Here is a 15,682-nt window from a genome sequence, read left to right on the forward strand (position 1 = left end):
AGGGCTCGAACCCATGTACCTTGCATTGGCAGGCAGATAGATTCCCAACCACTGCACCACCAGGGAAGTCCCACATCTGTATTTTCGAACATATTTCCACTATAGCTTACTCTAATTAAAAGGATAATCACAATAGTTATATAATTTAGAAATCTTCAGCAGAGCTATTTTTTTAACATTCTGTGAAAAAGAACTTCATGGTACATTCCCAGTGATATGATTATAACTTCATATATTGTTCATGAGCAACTTCTCATTAATAATCTGTTTTAACAATGGTATTTTCATGGTATTAGTTAGCTATGAATGCTTTGTGAACATTTTACCTGCTAAATATGTGTTTTTATAAGTTCCTTTGTTATTACATTGAAGTGCTTCATGAAATTTTAGGAATAAATCTCTATAAATTATAAAAAGAAAATTTGCTTCTATTTTCCAGGTTTTTGTTTATATTTATTATTTGCCAGAATATTTATTTCATAATGGAGCAGGGGTAGTGGTTTGCTTTGGCTCCTGGGAAGGATTTTGTGCAGCCTTTTTGATCTGTTCCCCCTCCTGTTTCTTTACCTTATTCCTCTTTCCTTTCCAGTTTTGTTCTCCTGTGGTAGAGGGAAAAGAAGCAAGGTAACAGTAGGTGGAGGGAGACAATTTTACCTAATAATGTATAGATTCTATTATTAAATATCTAATAATATCTAATTAATATAAGAATTACCTAGTCTGTGAGCAACATGGTTTTATTCCTAGTTAATTTTTCTATTTCTTAGTATTTGTCAAAATTCAAATTTTTTATGGCAAATACTTATAATGGGTCTATAGGGCGGAATTTCATGCTATGTCATTTATACTTTATCGGTCGGTTACTCTTCCTCTTCTCTTCTTGCTTTTTCTGCTGAGAACATACTTTAATCATCATTAGGTTATTTGATGGACTTTCAGTTAAAACCGCTTATGACATAGTTTACTTGCATTAATAGAGTTGCCTGAAGAAACACTTTTTGTTCCTGTTTTTCCTTATTTTCTTATTATTTCCACAGAAAGAACATGGTCTCTGAATAACTGTACAGTGGCCAAAAGAATTGGAAAAGGAAAAGATGCTACTGTCATCTTTGAGCATTTCAGGAAACCTATAGATCCATTTGTTCAGGAAAACTGTTCATGCAGTGCACTAACTTCAGAGATAAATCCTTACAACTCAGATATTTCTAACTCCCATGGAAATGTGCAAAATGAAAACATTTCTGTACTTGAAGCATACAGTGGACAGATGGAGCACAATTCAGCAGAATGTAGAGACACTTCTCAAGTACATGCATATGATTCAGGTCCTTCATTTATTCCCAGTGATACCAGAGAAAGTGTTAATAATGATGACCTCTTAAATTTGACACATCTTAAAGATGTTTTAAGTGGTTTTGCTCCTGCTTTTCCCCTTCATAACAATATTGGCTCAAGCACAGTTATTACTTCAAAACACATCAAAGACCCAAGACTGATGAAGAGAAAAGAAAGCATGGGAAAACATAATACTATTACAGGTTTAAATGAGATCTTGCCATTGGAGAAGAGTTTAGATTTTGCTAATTCAGAAATAAACCTATCATCTATGCCAACTAATCCTGCCTCGTCATCTGAAGTCATGCCTGGTGATCAGACTGTTCTTACTAATTATTTGGATGCCCCTTGCTTCAAAATTTCTTTGAATGAGTCACAAACCCAGGCTCACAACATGGGCTCTAAGACCTATGACTGTACAGCGCCCAGTAAAATCACCATGACAGAACAGCGTGAGAGCCACGACAATTCTTCCTTCCCAATGTGTGTGTCAAATGTAGTCTCAGAAGTTGAAATCCAAGAACACAGTGGAGAAAAAGCTCAGAGATCCCAGCAGAGAAGCAACATTCCACTTTTAATTGAACAAAATAGTGAGCCACGTGACTCTTACGAATCAGTGAATACTTGTACAAAAGTATATAATAGTGACGTCTCTCCAGAACCACAGTCTTCTAATTTTAAAACTGTATATCAGACTGGTCACCAAATGCCTACGCTTTTTCCGCTCGAAAGCAAAGAAAGCATATGTGAGAACATTCAAGATATTGGAAAGATGAGAAACTTCACTGGGCCAGAAGACAATTCCAAACGTGAAGAAAAGCAAAATGTATGGAAAAGTGATCATTCTTCTACTAATAAAACAAAAATCAGTCCAGTAGATAGTTACATTTCTTTGCATCAAGACGACAAAGAGAATGAGAATCTTGATTATTTGGTGGAAAATTGTGATCAAATATTAATTACTCAGGGGTTAGAAAAACCAAAATCTTTCTCATCTACCACAGAGGAGAAGTATGAGCTAGGTCACCTAGTATTGGAAATACAAAATCATCTTACTCCAAGACCGGAGAACCTTTCACAAAAGCATCCTCAGCACTCTTTAGAGTACAAAGATAACGTTCATACAAGTTTTACCATTTCTCAAAAACGAATGGAACTGAAATTGGAAGAACCAGATCAAAACTGTGTTAGCGTTATGACTGATGCTTTGCAGGAAGCAAAAGACCTTCGCCAGGCCAAACAACTGCCGGCTGTTACTTCATCTCATGACATTAAAACAGCTCATAATGCAAATTGCAGCATAGCTAGAGAACATATATGTGTTAAAAGGAGAAATGGAAATGATCCAGTGTCCTTAGCGAACAGTGAAAGAGACTGCAAAGAAAATTCTCAAGTTAACAGTAAAGGTCAAGATCACACTCAGTTCTGTAATTCACAGTTGAACAGTGATGTGCACCTGAATGTTGATTGCAGCGAGCAGAGAGATAATGATAAAGAAAACCAGAATGAGGCTGAAGTGGAAGACATTGCTTTGTCTACAGAAAACAACATAGGGAATATACATGGAGATGAGAAGCAGAGTTTTCATGCAAACAAAAATTTTACCACTGTAGATGAAAGGAGGGAGAATAAAGATTACAATAGCATCGAAATTCTGAGTTCTGAAGAATTTTCTACTACATTTAATTTGACTTGGGGAAAAAAACATGTGTCCACAGAATCTACATTATTAGAAAATGAAGGTACCGTAACTGCCATAGACGAAAAAGATACTGGAAGGACTGTAGAGCATTTGGTTTCCACAACATTTCCCCAGGTTGCAGGTTCTTCAGGGCATGTAGCCTCACATGCTGTAGTTCAGGTAGCTGATGCTCCAGTGCCGGCGTTAGGCACAAACCTCAAAGATCACCAAAGATACCAGTTTAAAGAAACTTGTTCTTCTGAGGGTCCAGATTTTGGTTTGTTAGTAAAATATAGGGTTTCTGATTGTGAAACAGATATGGATAAAAATCAATTACACAACTCATTTCATCAGTCAGTAAGTGACAACTCAGTTCTTCAAAGCATCAAATTGGATAATAAGATTGAAGTAGGATCAGAACGGAGTGACAGTGCTTTTCTATTTCAACAGGACGCTCATAGCCATGGAAATGTACTCTATGAAGATTTCGGGGCCTCATACGAGGCTCTGAAGTCTCGCATCGGTTGGGAAGGTCTGTTAGGAAGCACTAATGGGGAGACAGAAGTTTTGAAAAGCACCACAAGGAGGGAGAATAGCGATCAGCGTTGCTCTGAGGGAAGTAGTTTTTACTTCTCTACAGCAAAAAACAAAGCAGAGCTCTTCAACCCAATTTTACTTCCTGATCTAGAAATTAGGATTACTAATGTATTTATGCAAGGGTTCAGCTCTGCTGTTGAATCCCTTGCATTGAAAGATAATTCCAGCAAATATAGAACTGAAGCCATAAAATCAGAAATAAAGGAGGAGGAGGAGGAAGAAGTTCCACGATTTGAAATTCATTCCCAGTGTTCTGGTGAAAATTCACATCATCCATCAGAAGGTGAATTTGGTAATGTAAGGCAAGAATCAGGACTAGTGAGTAAATCTGAAACCTCACTTTCTGAAAAGCAAAACAAGGGACCTTTGCTTACTGAACCTTCTAATGTCACAACAGTAAATAACGAAAGCAGGCGTTCCTTTACAAAGTCAAAAACCGATTGTGATGATACTGGAAGTAAAAAGGACACAGAATCAAGAATTAGCCAAAGAAAGCCACATACACCTTTTAGGGACCAGAGTATACCACATAAAGATTTAAGACATCACGAAATTTGTGGGAATAGGAGGAGGCTAACCAGTCAGGACTTGTCGGAACGTTTTTCTTCATTATCCCAAGGACGAATTGAAACCTTTTCACGGTCAGAAAAACACATTAGGAGTGTCCCGGATATTCTAACTAGTGAAGCATCTTTATGCAAAAGGAGATGTCTTTCCAGAAAACTTGACGGAGCTGTTCGTCACTTAAAAAAAGCTCACAGAAGAGTTCACACGTCTTTGCAGCTTATAGCTAAAGTGGGAGAAAAAAGAAAGGGTCCTTTACCAAAAGCCTATACAGTAATATGCGATAATTTCTGGGAAAGTTGTGACCTTGAAGGTTATAGTTCTGTGTCTGAAAGAAGATATTACTCCACTAAGCAATTTTTGTCAAAAAGAAAATACGACAAGCCTGGAGAGAAAAGGGCTTTGGGATTTGAAGTTGATAAATCATTAACTCATGTATCAAACCACAAGTCTTATAAAACAAGTGGAGAGAGAGTCACAAAGTGCCTTTCTGAGAAAAATGTGCCCGGTGTCTCCAGGAGTCCCACCACTATTCGCGTGAGAGGATGTTGTGATCGAGAGTATCCTGAATCACAGTTAGCCCTCTGCTCCAGGTCCCAAAGTACAAGTCAGTCAGCTTATAGCACTAGCAGTTTGAGAAATCCCAGATCATCAGAACTTCAGCCCTTTTCTAGAAAAACTGGGTGTCCCTCTTCCCCAGACTGCCCAGATGAGAAACTAACTAAAAGAGAAAATCAAATCGATGCAGAGTTTTTATCTAACGTTAGTAAATACGAAAAGCTTAAGAACCATTCAGCACGTGGTAATATTAAGGGTACAACAAAAGAAAACAATTCTGAAGCTAACGAAGTAATAAGTAAAAGGAATTCAGCATCTTTAACTTGCATAAAAGAAAGCAACGTAAATTTTGGTGTGGACAAAAATTATGATGCAACTTGTATAGCCCACGCAAAGGTGAAAACTGATACAGTTAATTCAGTCTTAGAATCAGGTGTGACGCATGCTTTTAATATTGATATCAACAAACCAAATAACCTTATTTTATCTGGTTATACAAGAAACCTGGAAGTAAATTTTCCTATAGAAAAATGGACAGCTCCTAATGAGAGCTCCAAACCAGGCATTATTACAGGAAACTTCCTTATGGACCCATTAAATCTAACTCTGATAAAAAGCAAAACGTGTAACATTATTCCTCAATTGTTATCAGCCACTCTAGTGACAGACAGTGAGGGAGAATCTTCACAATCTTACCTGAATAAACAGAGCATTTTTGCTGTAGATTCTTCAGCAGTGTCTACCGTTGTACCACACTGTCAACAAGGATGTGCTGGAAAGGAGCTGCTAAAGACAGAACATTCCTCTTCAAGTAATTGCTTCCGCATAGACGGGAAGGGAACAAATGTTATTGAGAATTCTGAGTTGGATTTCACATCAGTAAGTGAAGAAAGTAAGGACAATATGATGAAGAAACTATTTTCCCATGATAGTTTTCTGCTCTTAAAAGATAACATAAAGGGTTCTTCTTCCCCAAAATGTATTGCAAAGAAAGACATTCAGGACAGAAGAATGTGGAAAGATAAACAAGCAGAGAAAGCAAAAGATTCATTTCACAAAACCGTGGCTGAAGGATCAAGTGTTAAGACTGAGTACAAAAATCAAAAGAATAAGACATTAGAAGAATCCTCCTACTTAAGTGAGAAAACAGTGAAAGACAGCTTGATCGATTCTCATTTAAGCATTAAAGGTGCTTCTGAGGCAGTCTCTTTGAGTAACACTGCTTCTAATCAGCTTAACAAAAGAAAGAAAGAGGAGGGAAAAGTTAGTCATGACTCTCAGTCTGACTCCACAGTGCACTCAGGAAGAGCCTGTAATTCCAAACCAGGCATTAAAGGAATGAATCATATGCCTCTTCTACATGCCCACTCTGAAACCTCCAACGTCTCTCCTCCTCCGAAGATGCCTACATCATACATGAATGAATTAAAAGAAGAACACTGCTTCACTAATAATTTGGCTCCTATAGCTAAGATAGCTCAAATTTTGAAGAGGGCAGATGAAGCATCATCTTTGCAGATTCTACAGGAAGAAACTAAAGTTTGTCAAAATATTCTCCCTTTATTTGTTGAAGCTTTTGAAAGAAAACAAGAGTGTTCATTTAAACAAATCTTGATTTCAAGAGACCTGTTGGTAGAACAAAACCTGTGGTATAACTGCAGACGCAAATTAAAACCGTGTGCTCTTGACTCCTTGGTAGAACTTCAAATGATGATGGAAACTATTCAGTTCATTGAAAACAAAACACGGCTCTTAGGAGGTGAGCCAACATTCCGAAGCTTGCTTTGGTATGATGAGACATTGTACAGTGAACTGCTTGGCAGACCACGTGGGTTTCAACAACAATCCAACTTCTATCCTGCTTTTCAAGGCAGGTTAAAATATCACGCATTCTGTGAGTTGCAAAACTATCATGATCAGTTGGTTGAAGTGTTTGAAGAAACCAAAAGGGAAATCAGTTCATACTACATGTTCTTAAAATACAAACGACAGATTAATGAGTGTGAGGCAGTAATGAAACATTGTTCTGATTGCTTTGACTTTTCTCTTTCTGTTCCATTTACCTGTGGAGTTAACTTTGGAGATAGTTTGGGAGACCTAGAATCCTTGAGAAAAAGTACATTAAATCTGATCAATATATATGGGGACTCTCCCCAAAAAGATTCCTGTCCAGGAAAACAAGACCATCTATGGATTATTATAGAATTGATCTCCTCAAAAGTTAATTTTATCAAGAGCAATGAGGCAGTAAGTATTAAAATATCTCTTTATGGTCTGGAACATATCTTTTTTGATGCTGCAAAAAGTCTTGTTTGGAAAGAAAAGAGAGAGTCTTTCGGCAAAAAATACTCAGGAAAGAACAGCAAAGAAATACTACTCAAAATAAATCAACATGCTTTTTCTAAGTTGCAGAAGATATGTGATACGTTGTCTAAAGGTTTAAGCAGTGAACGCATTTCCAGTACTGGGCTTGAGAATACTATGATTGCTTCCAGAAAGTCAAATGCTCTAGTAAACAAAGCAACAATTAGCATAGAAAACTCTAGGTTTAACAGTACTTTGCTTTCACATCCAGATATCTGTTGTATTAGTGAAATATTGGATCAAGCTGAATTTGCAGACTTTAAAAAACTACAGGAACTCACTTTGAGATGTACCGATCACTTAGAAATTTTAAAAAAATACTTTCAGTTACTGCAAGAAGATAACATAGATAATATTTTTATCACACAAGAAAATGTTTTGGACATGGTGAAAAACCGCAACCATGAGGCAGTAATTTTAAAACCTGCGGCCATTGAAACCTATATTGAAATCGTCATGCTCTCAGAAACAGTTCACTTTCTTAAAAACTCAATGGCAAAGAAACTAGACAAACAGAGGTTTCGAGGTATGCTTTGGTTTGATTTGTCACTTCTTCCTGAACTGGTTCAGTGCCAAGAAGAAATGACTTCTTTCTCATTTCTTAAAGATAATTCAACAGATTGTCTTTGGAAAGTGATAGAGACTGCTATTTCTGAACTTAAGAACGATCTGGATATTATCTACAAATATAATGAAGCTGTTAATTGCTCCTATGCTCTTCATTTGCTCTCAAGAGAACTTGAAGAACTTTCAGAAATAAAAACACTTCTAAAGAAGTCTAAGTATTCTCTTTCCACATACATTGACTTTGTGCCATGTATAGCATCCATAAATTACGGAAGCACTGTGACAGAGTTAGAATACAACTACAATCAGTTTTCCACCCTGCTCAAAAATGTGATGGCTGCCCCTCGGAAGGACTTAGGGAAAATGGCCCATGTTATGAAAGTCATGAAAACTATTGAAGATATGAAGATAATATGTGCTAAAAATGCTAAATTAACCATTTCCTTTATCCTGTGCCAAATGCGACATAACAGAAAGAAGACTTTGCACCTGGAGAGAAAGGAAGAAATGAATATTCATGTAAAACCTAGGAAGAATATCAACAAGTCCAGTACTTGTGTGAAGGTGCCCTCAGTTTCACAGTGCATAATGAAAAACGTTTCAAATTCCTCTAAAAAACGACCTTTCACTGTAGACAAATGTGAAGACCCTCAGGAACAAGAGGAAAATACTACCGTTTCCAGTTGTAAAAAACAAAAGGTAACAAATGTTTTAAGCAAAACCTGTGTAGGTATTCTTTTTGAGAACAAGGCTACTCTTTAAGTAAACAAGTACGTAGTTTGCAGAATTGTAAAAATTGAGGATGCTTTAAATACTGCCTTGCAAAATGAGTTTACTAACTGAACTATTGGATTAAACAATCCATGTTATCTATAAAATGATGTGAATGAATTGTATATGTGAGAGAGAGCCTTGCAAATGTCTACTTTTAAACTTACAAATTAATTGTTTTATTTAGAAAACACTTCTTGGAAGGGTGTGAATTTTAATAACGGCTAAAGGAAAAGTACATATTATGAATGTGAGTTAAGCAAGTGACCAAGTATTTATTGAGTAGCTTCTATATAATGAGGCTATACTTAATGTTGTGGATATCAGAACTTGACAGTGGAGTCTGTGTTCTTGACCATTATCATCCACACAGAGGAATAGTACAGATATTTTAAAATAGACGATTATGAAGGAGTTAGTCCTGCATAAGTACATTTTATTTAACAAATTTTATATAGCATTTATTAAATACTTGGCAGCATTCTAATGAATGTACAAACATTAACTTTTTCTGTTCTTCACAGAATGCTTATGATGTAGGCACTGTTATTATCTTATTAAAAAGTACAGAAACTGAGGCATAGAAAGGTTAAGTAACTTTCCCAAGGTCACAAAGTTAGTAAACGGAAGCGCCTACATATAAAACAAGGCAGTCTAGCTCCAGAGCCCATATTAATAATTGCCCCTACTCCACCCTCAGAGACTACTCAAAATTTTTTGAGAATTTCTCATTTCAGAAGCGAAGAAAGAGAGACCTATACGCAAAATGAAAAGCAGGGTTCTTTCTCAGCTTACTCTAATTGTATTCGTTAGTTAAACTTTAGTTCTAGAGACTAGGAAACAAATCATTTATTGCACTGTGTTTGTGGGAAAATGCTTAATTAACAACCAGTTTATAAACATACTTCCAAAACACAAGAACAACACAAGTTGTGTACTCCACATCAAGGGTAAAATGAGGGTATTACTAAAAAGGTGTTGTAAGTATAGAGAAGAAAAGCAAAATTTTTAAAAAACAGATTTATTCATTGATTTCGTAGAAGGACACAGATCAAAGCTTTGCCTTAAAGGAAAAACTGTTATCAGATGAAGGTAAAAAAATGAAGAGGGTATCCAAGCTATGGAAAATAATGTGACCAGAGACACAATGCTTATTGACATTATTTGAGAAATGAGTTTAACATTAAGTCTGGAACAAACATTTTAACTTAGTGGACAGAAGTAAGCTAAAGATGGAGAAGCATATCGTTTCAGATAACAGAATGTTCTAAATATAGGCCTGAAGAGTTTGAACTTCGTTCTGTACGTATTGAAGGGGAGTGTCCTGTAAACTGTTTTTTCAGTGATTTTAAGGAGTAGAGATTTTGAGCATAGTTAGAAGTGGGAAGTCATCTGGGTCTTAGAAAAAGATGCTGTTTTACAGAATAGGAAAGGAAAATCCATACTTGACAGACATTACTTAACAGTGGCACTGAGTGGACTGGTTGATTAAAAAGGGCATAAAATAGGAAGCAGTCATAAATAGACGTGTTGTAAGATGTGGGTAGAAAGAATGTTGCAGATTGCTTTTTAAAAAAGTTTCTCCAAACATTTATGAAATATGGGAAGTCCAGCAGAGTCACTGAGTTTTGAAGGAGAGGATCATTAATGAATATAGTTTCAGACAGTGCATTTTAGATGATGACAGAACAAGCAATTGCAAATGTCTGATAATTAAAATAATAAATATTGTACTTTAAACCATCAACAATGTACGTTTTCTCTGTGTTTTTTAAACATAGGTTAACATGAAAGATGTCACAAAAATCAACAGAGAAAAGGCAACATTCAAGCATCCAAGGTAGGAGTTGCCATCAGCCCTGTCTGAAGAAAAACTAAACAAAATTGAGCACATATTAAGGAACAAGACTAAAACCTTTATTTATTACCTCTGTTGGGTTATACATGTAACTTAGGGGAGAAGAGTTAGCTAAGGAGGGAGAAGAAGGTTCAGATTATGCAGTGTCTTAGGTAAGGCCTAAGGAGTTTGAATTTCATTCTGTAAGGATTGAAAGGTAATATCCTGTGAAATGCGTTTTCACAGTGATTTAAAGGGTAAGGAGATTCTAAGTACAGTTAAAAGTAGTAAGTCAGCCAGGGCTTAGAAAAGAGTGACACTTTACAGAATAAGAAGGTAAAAGTCGTATTTGACAGACATTATTTAATGAATTGATGGGGCTTAGTGACTGGCTTATTACTAAAAAGGACATAGAATGGGGCAAATGATTAGATTTTTTTTTAAACTTGCGGATTTTATAGACCTGTCGAATTTCAAGACTGGCTAACAAGATAAAAATTGACAAGTTTTATTCCTAAGTGGGAGCTTAGTCAAACACACTCACATATTATAAGTATACTACTGTTTCATGAAAGGATGTATTAACACCACAATATATAGAAAGAACATGATTTCAGAATAAAGGCTAGTTCTTTAAATTCTTTTTGAATTAGTTATTTTTATTAAAAACCCACTACATTATTTATGTTTTTCTCATTTTGACGTGAAGTGGCACCACTGGACTTGTTGACCATCTCTTGTTTCATTCAACTCTGTAAGATTTTCAATTTATGACAAGCTTCATTTTTTACCATCTTTTTTTCCATCATATGAAGGAAAATGAATAATATGAACTAAAAGAAGATAAGCATTCTCATTTCTGTCTTATTTGGTTTTGCTTCTCTAACATCTTTAGGGCTTCCCTGGTGGCGGCACAGTGGTTAAGAATCCACCTGCCAATGCAGGGGACACAGGTTCCAGCCCTGGTCCGGGAAGATCCCACATGCCGCAGGGCAACGAAGCCCGCGCGCCAGAGCTACTGAGCCTGCGCTCTAGAGCCTGCGAGCCACAACTACTGAATCCCGTGCACCTAGAGCCCACGCTCTGCAACAAGAGAAGCCACCACAGTGAGAAGCCCGCGTACCACAACGAAGAGTAGCCCCCATTCACCACAACTAGAGAAAGCCCGTGCACAGCAGTGAAGACCCAACCCAGCCAAAAATAAATAAATTAATTATTTTAAAAATTAAATATGATGTTTAATTTACTACATTTCTAGAATCTTTTTCCTGGCACAGATGACTCTTTAAATAATTGTGTAGTGGCATAAGGATGAATAGGCTATCAGAGGCATAACATAAACCAGTTCTGTAATCATCTTAGTTTTGTAACTAAGATGATTTGTTTTACTTAATTTACAAAACTAAGTTTTGTAAGTGCAGGTAGTATTTGCTGCTCAAAGAATCAAACTGTGCCTCAATTAGCAGGAAAATGAATTCTAATATAAGGTGCCATGGTCGTGGAAGAACATCCTCTAAGAGAATGGGTAAAAGGATAGATCACACAGGCAGCTGTCAATCTGTAAGGTTGAGACATCACTGAAACATCATTGGAAATGTGATAAAGTCAAAATTGTCCTTTCTGGAAACTGTCAAAGTATTCTGTTGGGTTGGATGATGATGTAGGTTGTCATTCAAGTGCCTTTTAAGGAGTCTGGGTTAAGTAAAATAGGGGCTTTTAGTTTCGTGAGTGGGATACACAAATTCTAGGCCAAAGGTTAATTTCTCTTGACTGTGGAGGAATGGTTACTTCTTTCTTTCAACATGTTCTTTTCCACTTGTAATTTGAAGAATTTGATGAGACACCAAAAAAATATAATTGCCCTGGAGACCTGCATTAACTCTCTGGCTCTAGACCTTCAATAATGAACGCTTCCTTCACCCTGATTGAGACTGTCTAAATTTAGATAGGAATGCCAAGGATATTCACTTGGCAAGAAAATTTTGAAGTCTGCTTTTCCTACTCTCGACCTTGAACAGACAAAATACCTCAATACTTTGTGACAAGATAGTCTTTTGGGGGTAGGGGTCACAGCTAGTGGTTTCACCAGCTATATATGGCTATTTGCAAGTAAAGAAGATTGTCAATAGGTTGGAGGTATATGAATTAGAAACTACTGCAAAAAAATTGAAATCAGGAAGTGTCCAAAGCATAACATGATTTATTACAATATTGGCAGCACTCGGTATTTTCAGATGTATTGGAAATATATTTGAAATGTGGAATATATCACCTTCAGCAAGAAAAGTATCTAAATTCAAACCAAGGGAGGAAAACTGGAGAAATATGTTTCTTGTATAATGCCAATACAAAGAGGAAAATGTGAATCTTAAGAATTCTTTTCCTAAATAAAATTTTCAAATCTATATTTATATTGAAAATTTGTGACTCTGTATATTTAGAGTTGTTTGTATGTGTGTTACACTTAATAGGACTATGAGATCTCATCCCGAAAGTGAAAATGAAATAGGACCAAGTTCATCTGACAATCTGAAAAGAAACCATGTCTCTCCAAAAAAAGTTGAAATTCAGCTATCAGTGCCTGGCTCACTTTTACCTTTAAAGAACCTAAAAGACACGTGTATGTCAAAGTTAGAGGGCAAAATAGATTTAACTAATATTTCATCTGCTACTTCAGAAGATTTTAGTGGACAACAGGGAAGCTTAAATAACATGAAGGAAAGAAATGTAAATTTTAGTGTTGCTGAAACAAAAAGTGATAAGATTGTTCTCCTTTGGCAATTTCTGACCAAAAACGTGTAGATGGCACACTTTCAAAAGACCAGGAGACAACTTCTCAGAAATTTCTTAAGAATTCCTCAGATCCTGCAGAGAAATCTTGTCTCTCAGACATAAAACCAGAAACTGATGCTTCTCTTCTGCCTAATGCATCAGTGCTCTCAAAGCCTATTTTCTAATTTGTGAGGGATATCAATACCAATTTAGAAATGCATGACACTGACTTTGAACCTCAAGATAATGAAATATTAAATTCATCCATTAAAAATTCTAAATGCACCAGTTCTCCAGAACCCATACATGTCCAGAACAAAATTCCTGTTCTGCAAATAAAACACAACCTGCAAAAACTGAGTCAAAAGAAAAACATAGGAAGGATACATTGAATTCCAGTACTACACCTGTTGAAGCATCTGAGAACACGACCCTTAACGTGAATCAAACAGTAGAACACTCTTTTTCTGAACAATAGAACTCAAAAGTTTTAACTCAGAATGCTGCCACATATTGGAATGAAATTCCACAGTCTGCATGTACCCCGGTATATAATTCTTCTGAGCAGTCATTTGGAACTTCACATCCTTACTCTGCTTCGTGTGTTTATCATTACAGCAGCAGCAATGGCAGTTCCATTACCCCGACATACCAGGGAATAACATCCTATGAAGTACAGCCACCTCCTTTTGGGATGCTGACTGCAGTTACAAGTACTGTTCAAAATACGCATTCTAATCTTTTGTACTCTCCATATTTTGGTTACTTTGCTGGGGAACGACAAGCAAACGACTTTGTGCCAGTGAGTGGACATTTTCAATCTCAAATGCCTGTTTACAATTTTCAGCAGCCAGTTTTTTCACAGTATGTTTACTATCAACCGGTCACTGCATACCCTTGCTCTCCTGATTTGAAGGTGCTTCCAGAAGTTCCTTGGACTTAACGGTGAGTTTCACAAGTTTAGTACTTGCTTTGTAGAGTTTTCACTTTTATCTTTGTACATTTATGTAAGTGGAATTTACAGCAGGTGGTGATAGATGGCACATTTTTCTGTGTAGACTTGTAGAATTGTTTAAAATCAGGCAGAGTTGAATTACATTGTCAGTGGAAAACTAGTTGTCAAAGACTGAGAAAGAAAGAATTGGTAATATCACTGAATATGTCCTTCAATAAAACGCAACTTCAAGGAATAATAGTTAAGTAAATTATAGTTATTGAAATATGCAACCATTGAAGGGTTTATAAAAGTTTTTAATGACAATTTTAAAAACTATATTGTATAAATTTACTTACATAAATAAAGAAATGCATAGAGATACGGAAATAAAGTACACTAACATTTTAACTTGTCTCCCTGTGAGTGATAAAATTTGGAGTTTGTGGAGAGTGTTCATTATTTTCTAGATTTCCTATTGTGAACACACATTTTTTGATAAATGAAGGAAAAAAATAGAGTAAATAGGTGGAAAAAGGAACTTCAATCAGATAATACAGTATCTAATAACAGTATTCTAATATAGTATCGTGGCATAAGTGAATGGAGTTAATTGAAATGTGTTAGTAGAACAACTTGGTAGTTTGCCACAGGGACTTGAAATATTTTCTCTGAAACACAATTCTGTTTATGGAATATCATGATTAGAATATAATTTTTAATTAAATTGTCATGTATATTTACCATAGTTAAAGCAAAATTTTAAAACAATTATTAATAATTCTGCAAAAACTACATTAGCACCCAAATATTCTACCAACAGAGGTAAAATGTACTGTGTATGAAGTTAATCATCTCTTAATGTCTTAAACAGAGAAATGCAAGGAATTTCTTTAAATTGAAAAGTTGTTTCTCAAGGAAAATCAGTTTTGTAGGTTGTGTGTGTCTGTATATATATATAAGGTAAAAAATACCACATGCAAATTCAGCCAAAAAATATTTTTAAAGCTTTGATTTGGCTTTTTGCCTCAACTTGGTATTAACTGCAATATAAAAGAAGGAAGAAAACCTATTAAAACCAACAAGGTTTTGTATTCATTAAAATATTTAGAGTTCAATAAATGTGCTGAATTGTATTTTTTTAAAAGTTCTTTCTCAGTCCTGGGTTATCTTACAAACTAATAAGTAGAAAAAATTAATTGAATTAATTAATTCCTTAGCCTGAATTGGACAAGAAGCAGGCTGTTAGTATAGTTCTATTTCTAATTAAGAAACCTTTTGACAGCAGCGTCTCTACATTGGAGTTGCCACTGGTGCCCTGTAACCTATGGGATAAAATTCAAATACTTTAGCTTGGAACACAGGGCCCTTGACAGCCCTGCATAGACAGCCGCATTTCCCACCACTTCCACTCTGTATTCAAGCCACATTGAACTTCTTACTGTTCTCTCATGTGAGAATGCCTCTTCTACTTCCACAGTATTTTTGTGTGCATTTCTCACATATGAGTATTTTGTGGTGGTGTAATTATCTATGTATCCTTTCCTTTCCTCCCTGCCCCACTAAATGAGTTTAAACAGGACTGGAAATTTTTCAGCTAAATCATAGCCTGAAGAAAAACTATAAAGGAGGTGAGAAAGCAGGGGCAAGGTATATGACTGCTTTTTCCTTTTTGATTAACATATTGCTGTAGCTGCTGTAA

General features: G+C 35.9%; 1 protein-coding gene across 1 annotated transcript in view; it reads left to right on the forward strand.

Moving 5' to 3' along the window:
• Positions 1-13,989, forward strand: part of TEX15 (testis expressed 15, meiosis and synapsis associated) — a 40,040-nt gene extending 26,051 nt beyond the window's left edge. The window contains 5 exon segments of the mRNA XM_065900077.1: positions 1,038-8,365; positions 10,219-10,277; positions 12,746-13,032; positions 13,035-13,376; positions 13,379-13,989. Coding sequence (XP_065756149.1) covers positions 1,038-8,365; positions 10,219-10,277; positions 12,746-13,032; positions 13,035-13,376; positions 13,379-13,989 — 8,627 coding nt within the window.
• The last annotated feature ends 1,693 nt before the right edge of the window (positions 13,990-15,682 follow it).

Source organism: Phocoena phocoena, chromosome 21 (genome assembly GCF_963924675.1).
Source record: "Phocoena phocoena chromosome 21, mPhoPho1.1, whole genome shotgun sequence".
Taxonomy (NCBI): domain Eukaryota; kingdom Metazoa; phylum Chordata; class Mammalia; order Artiodactyla; family Phocoenidae; genus Phocoena; species Phocoena phocoena.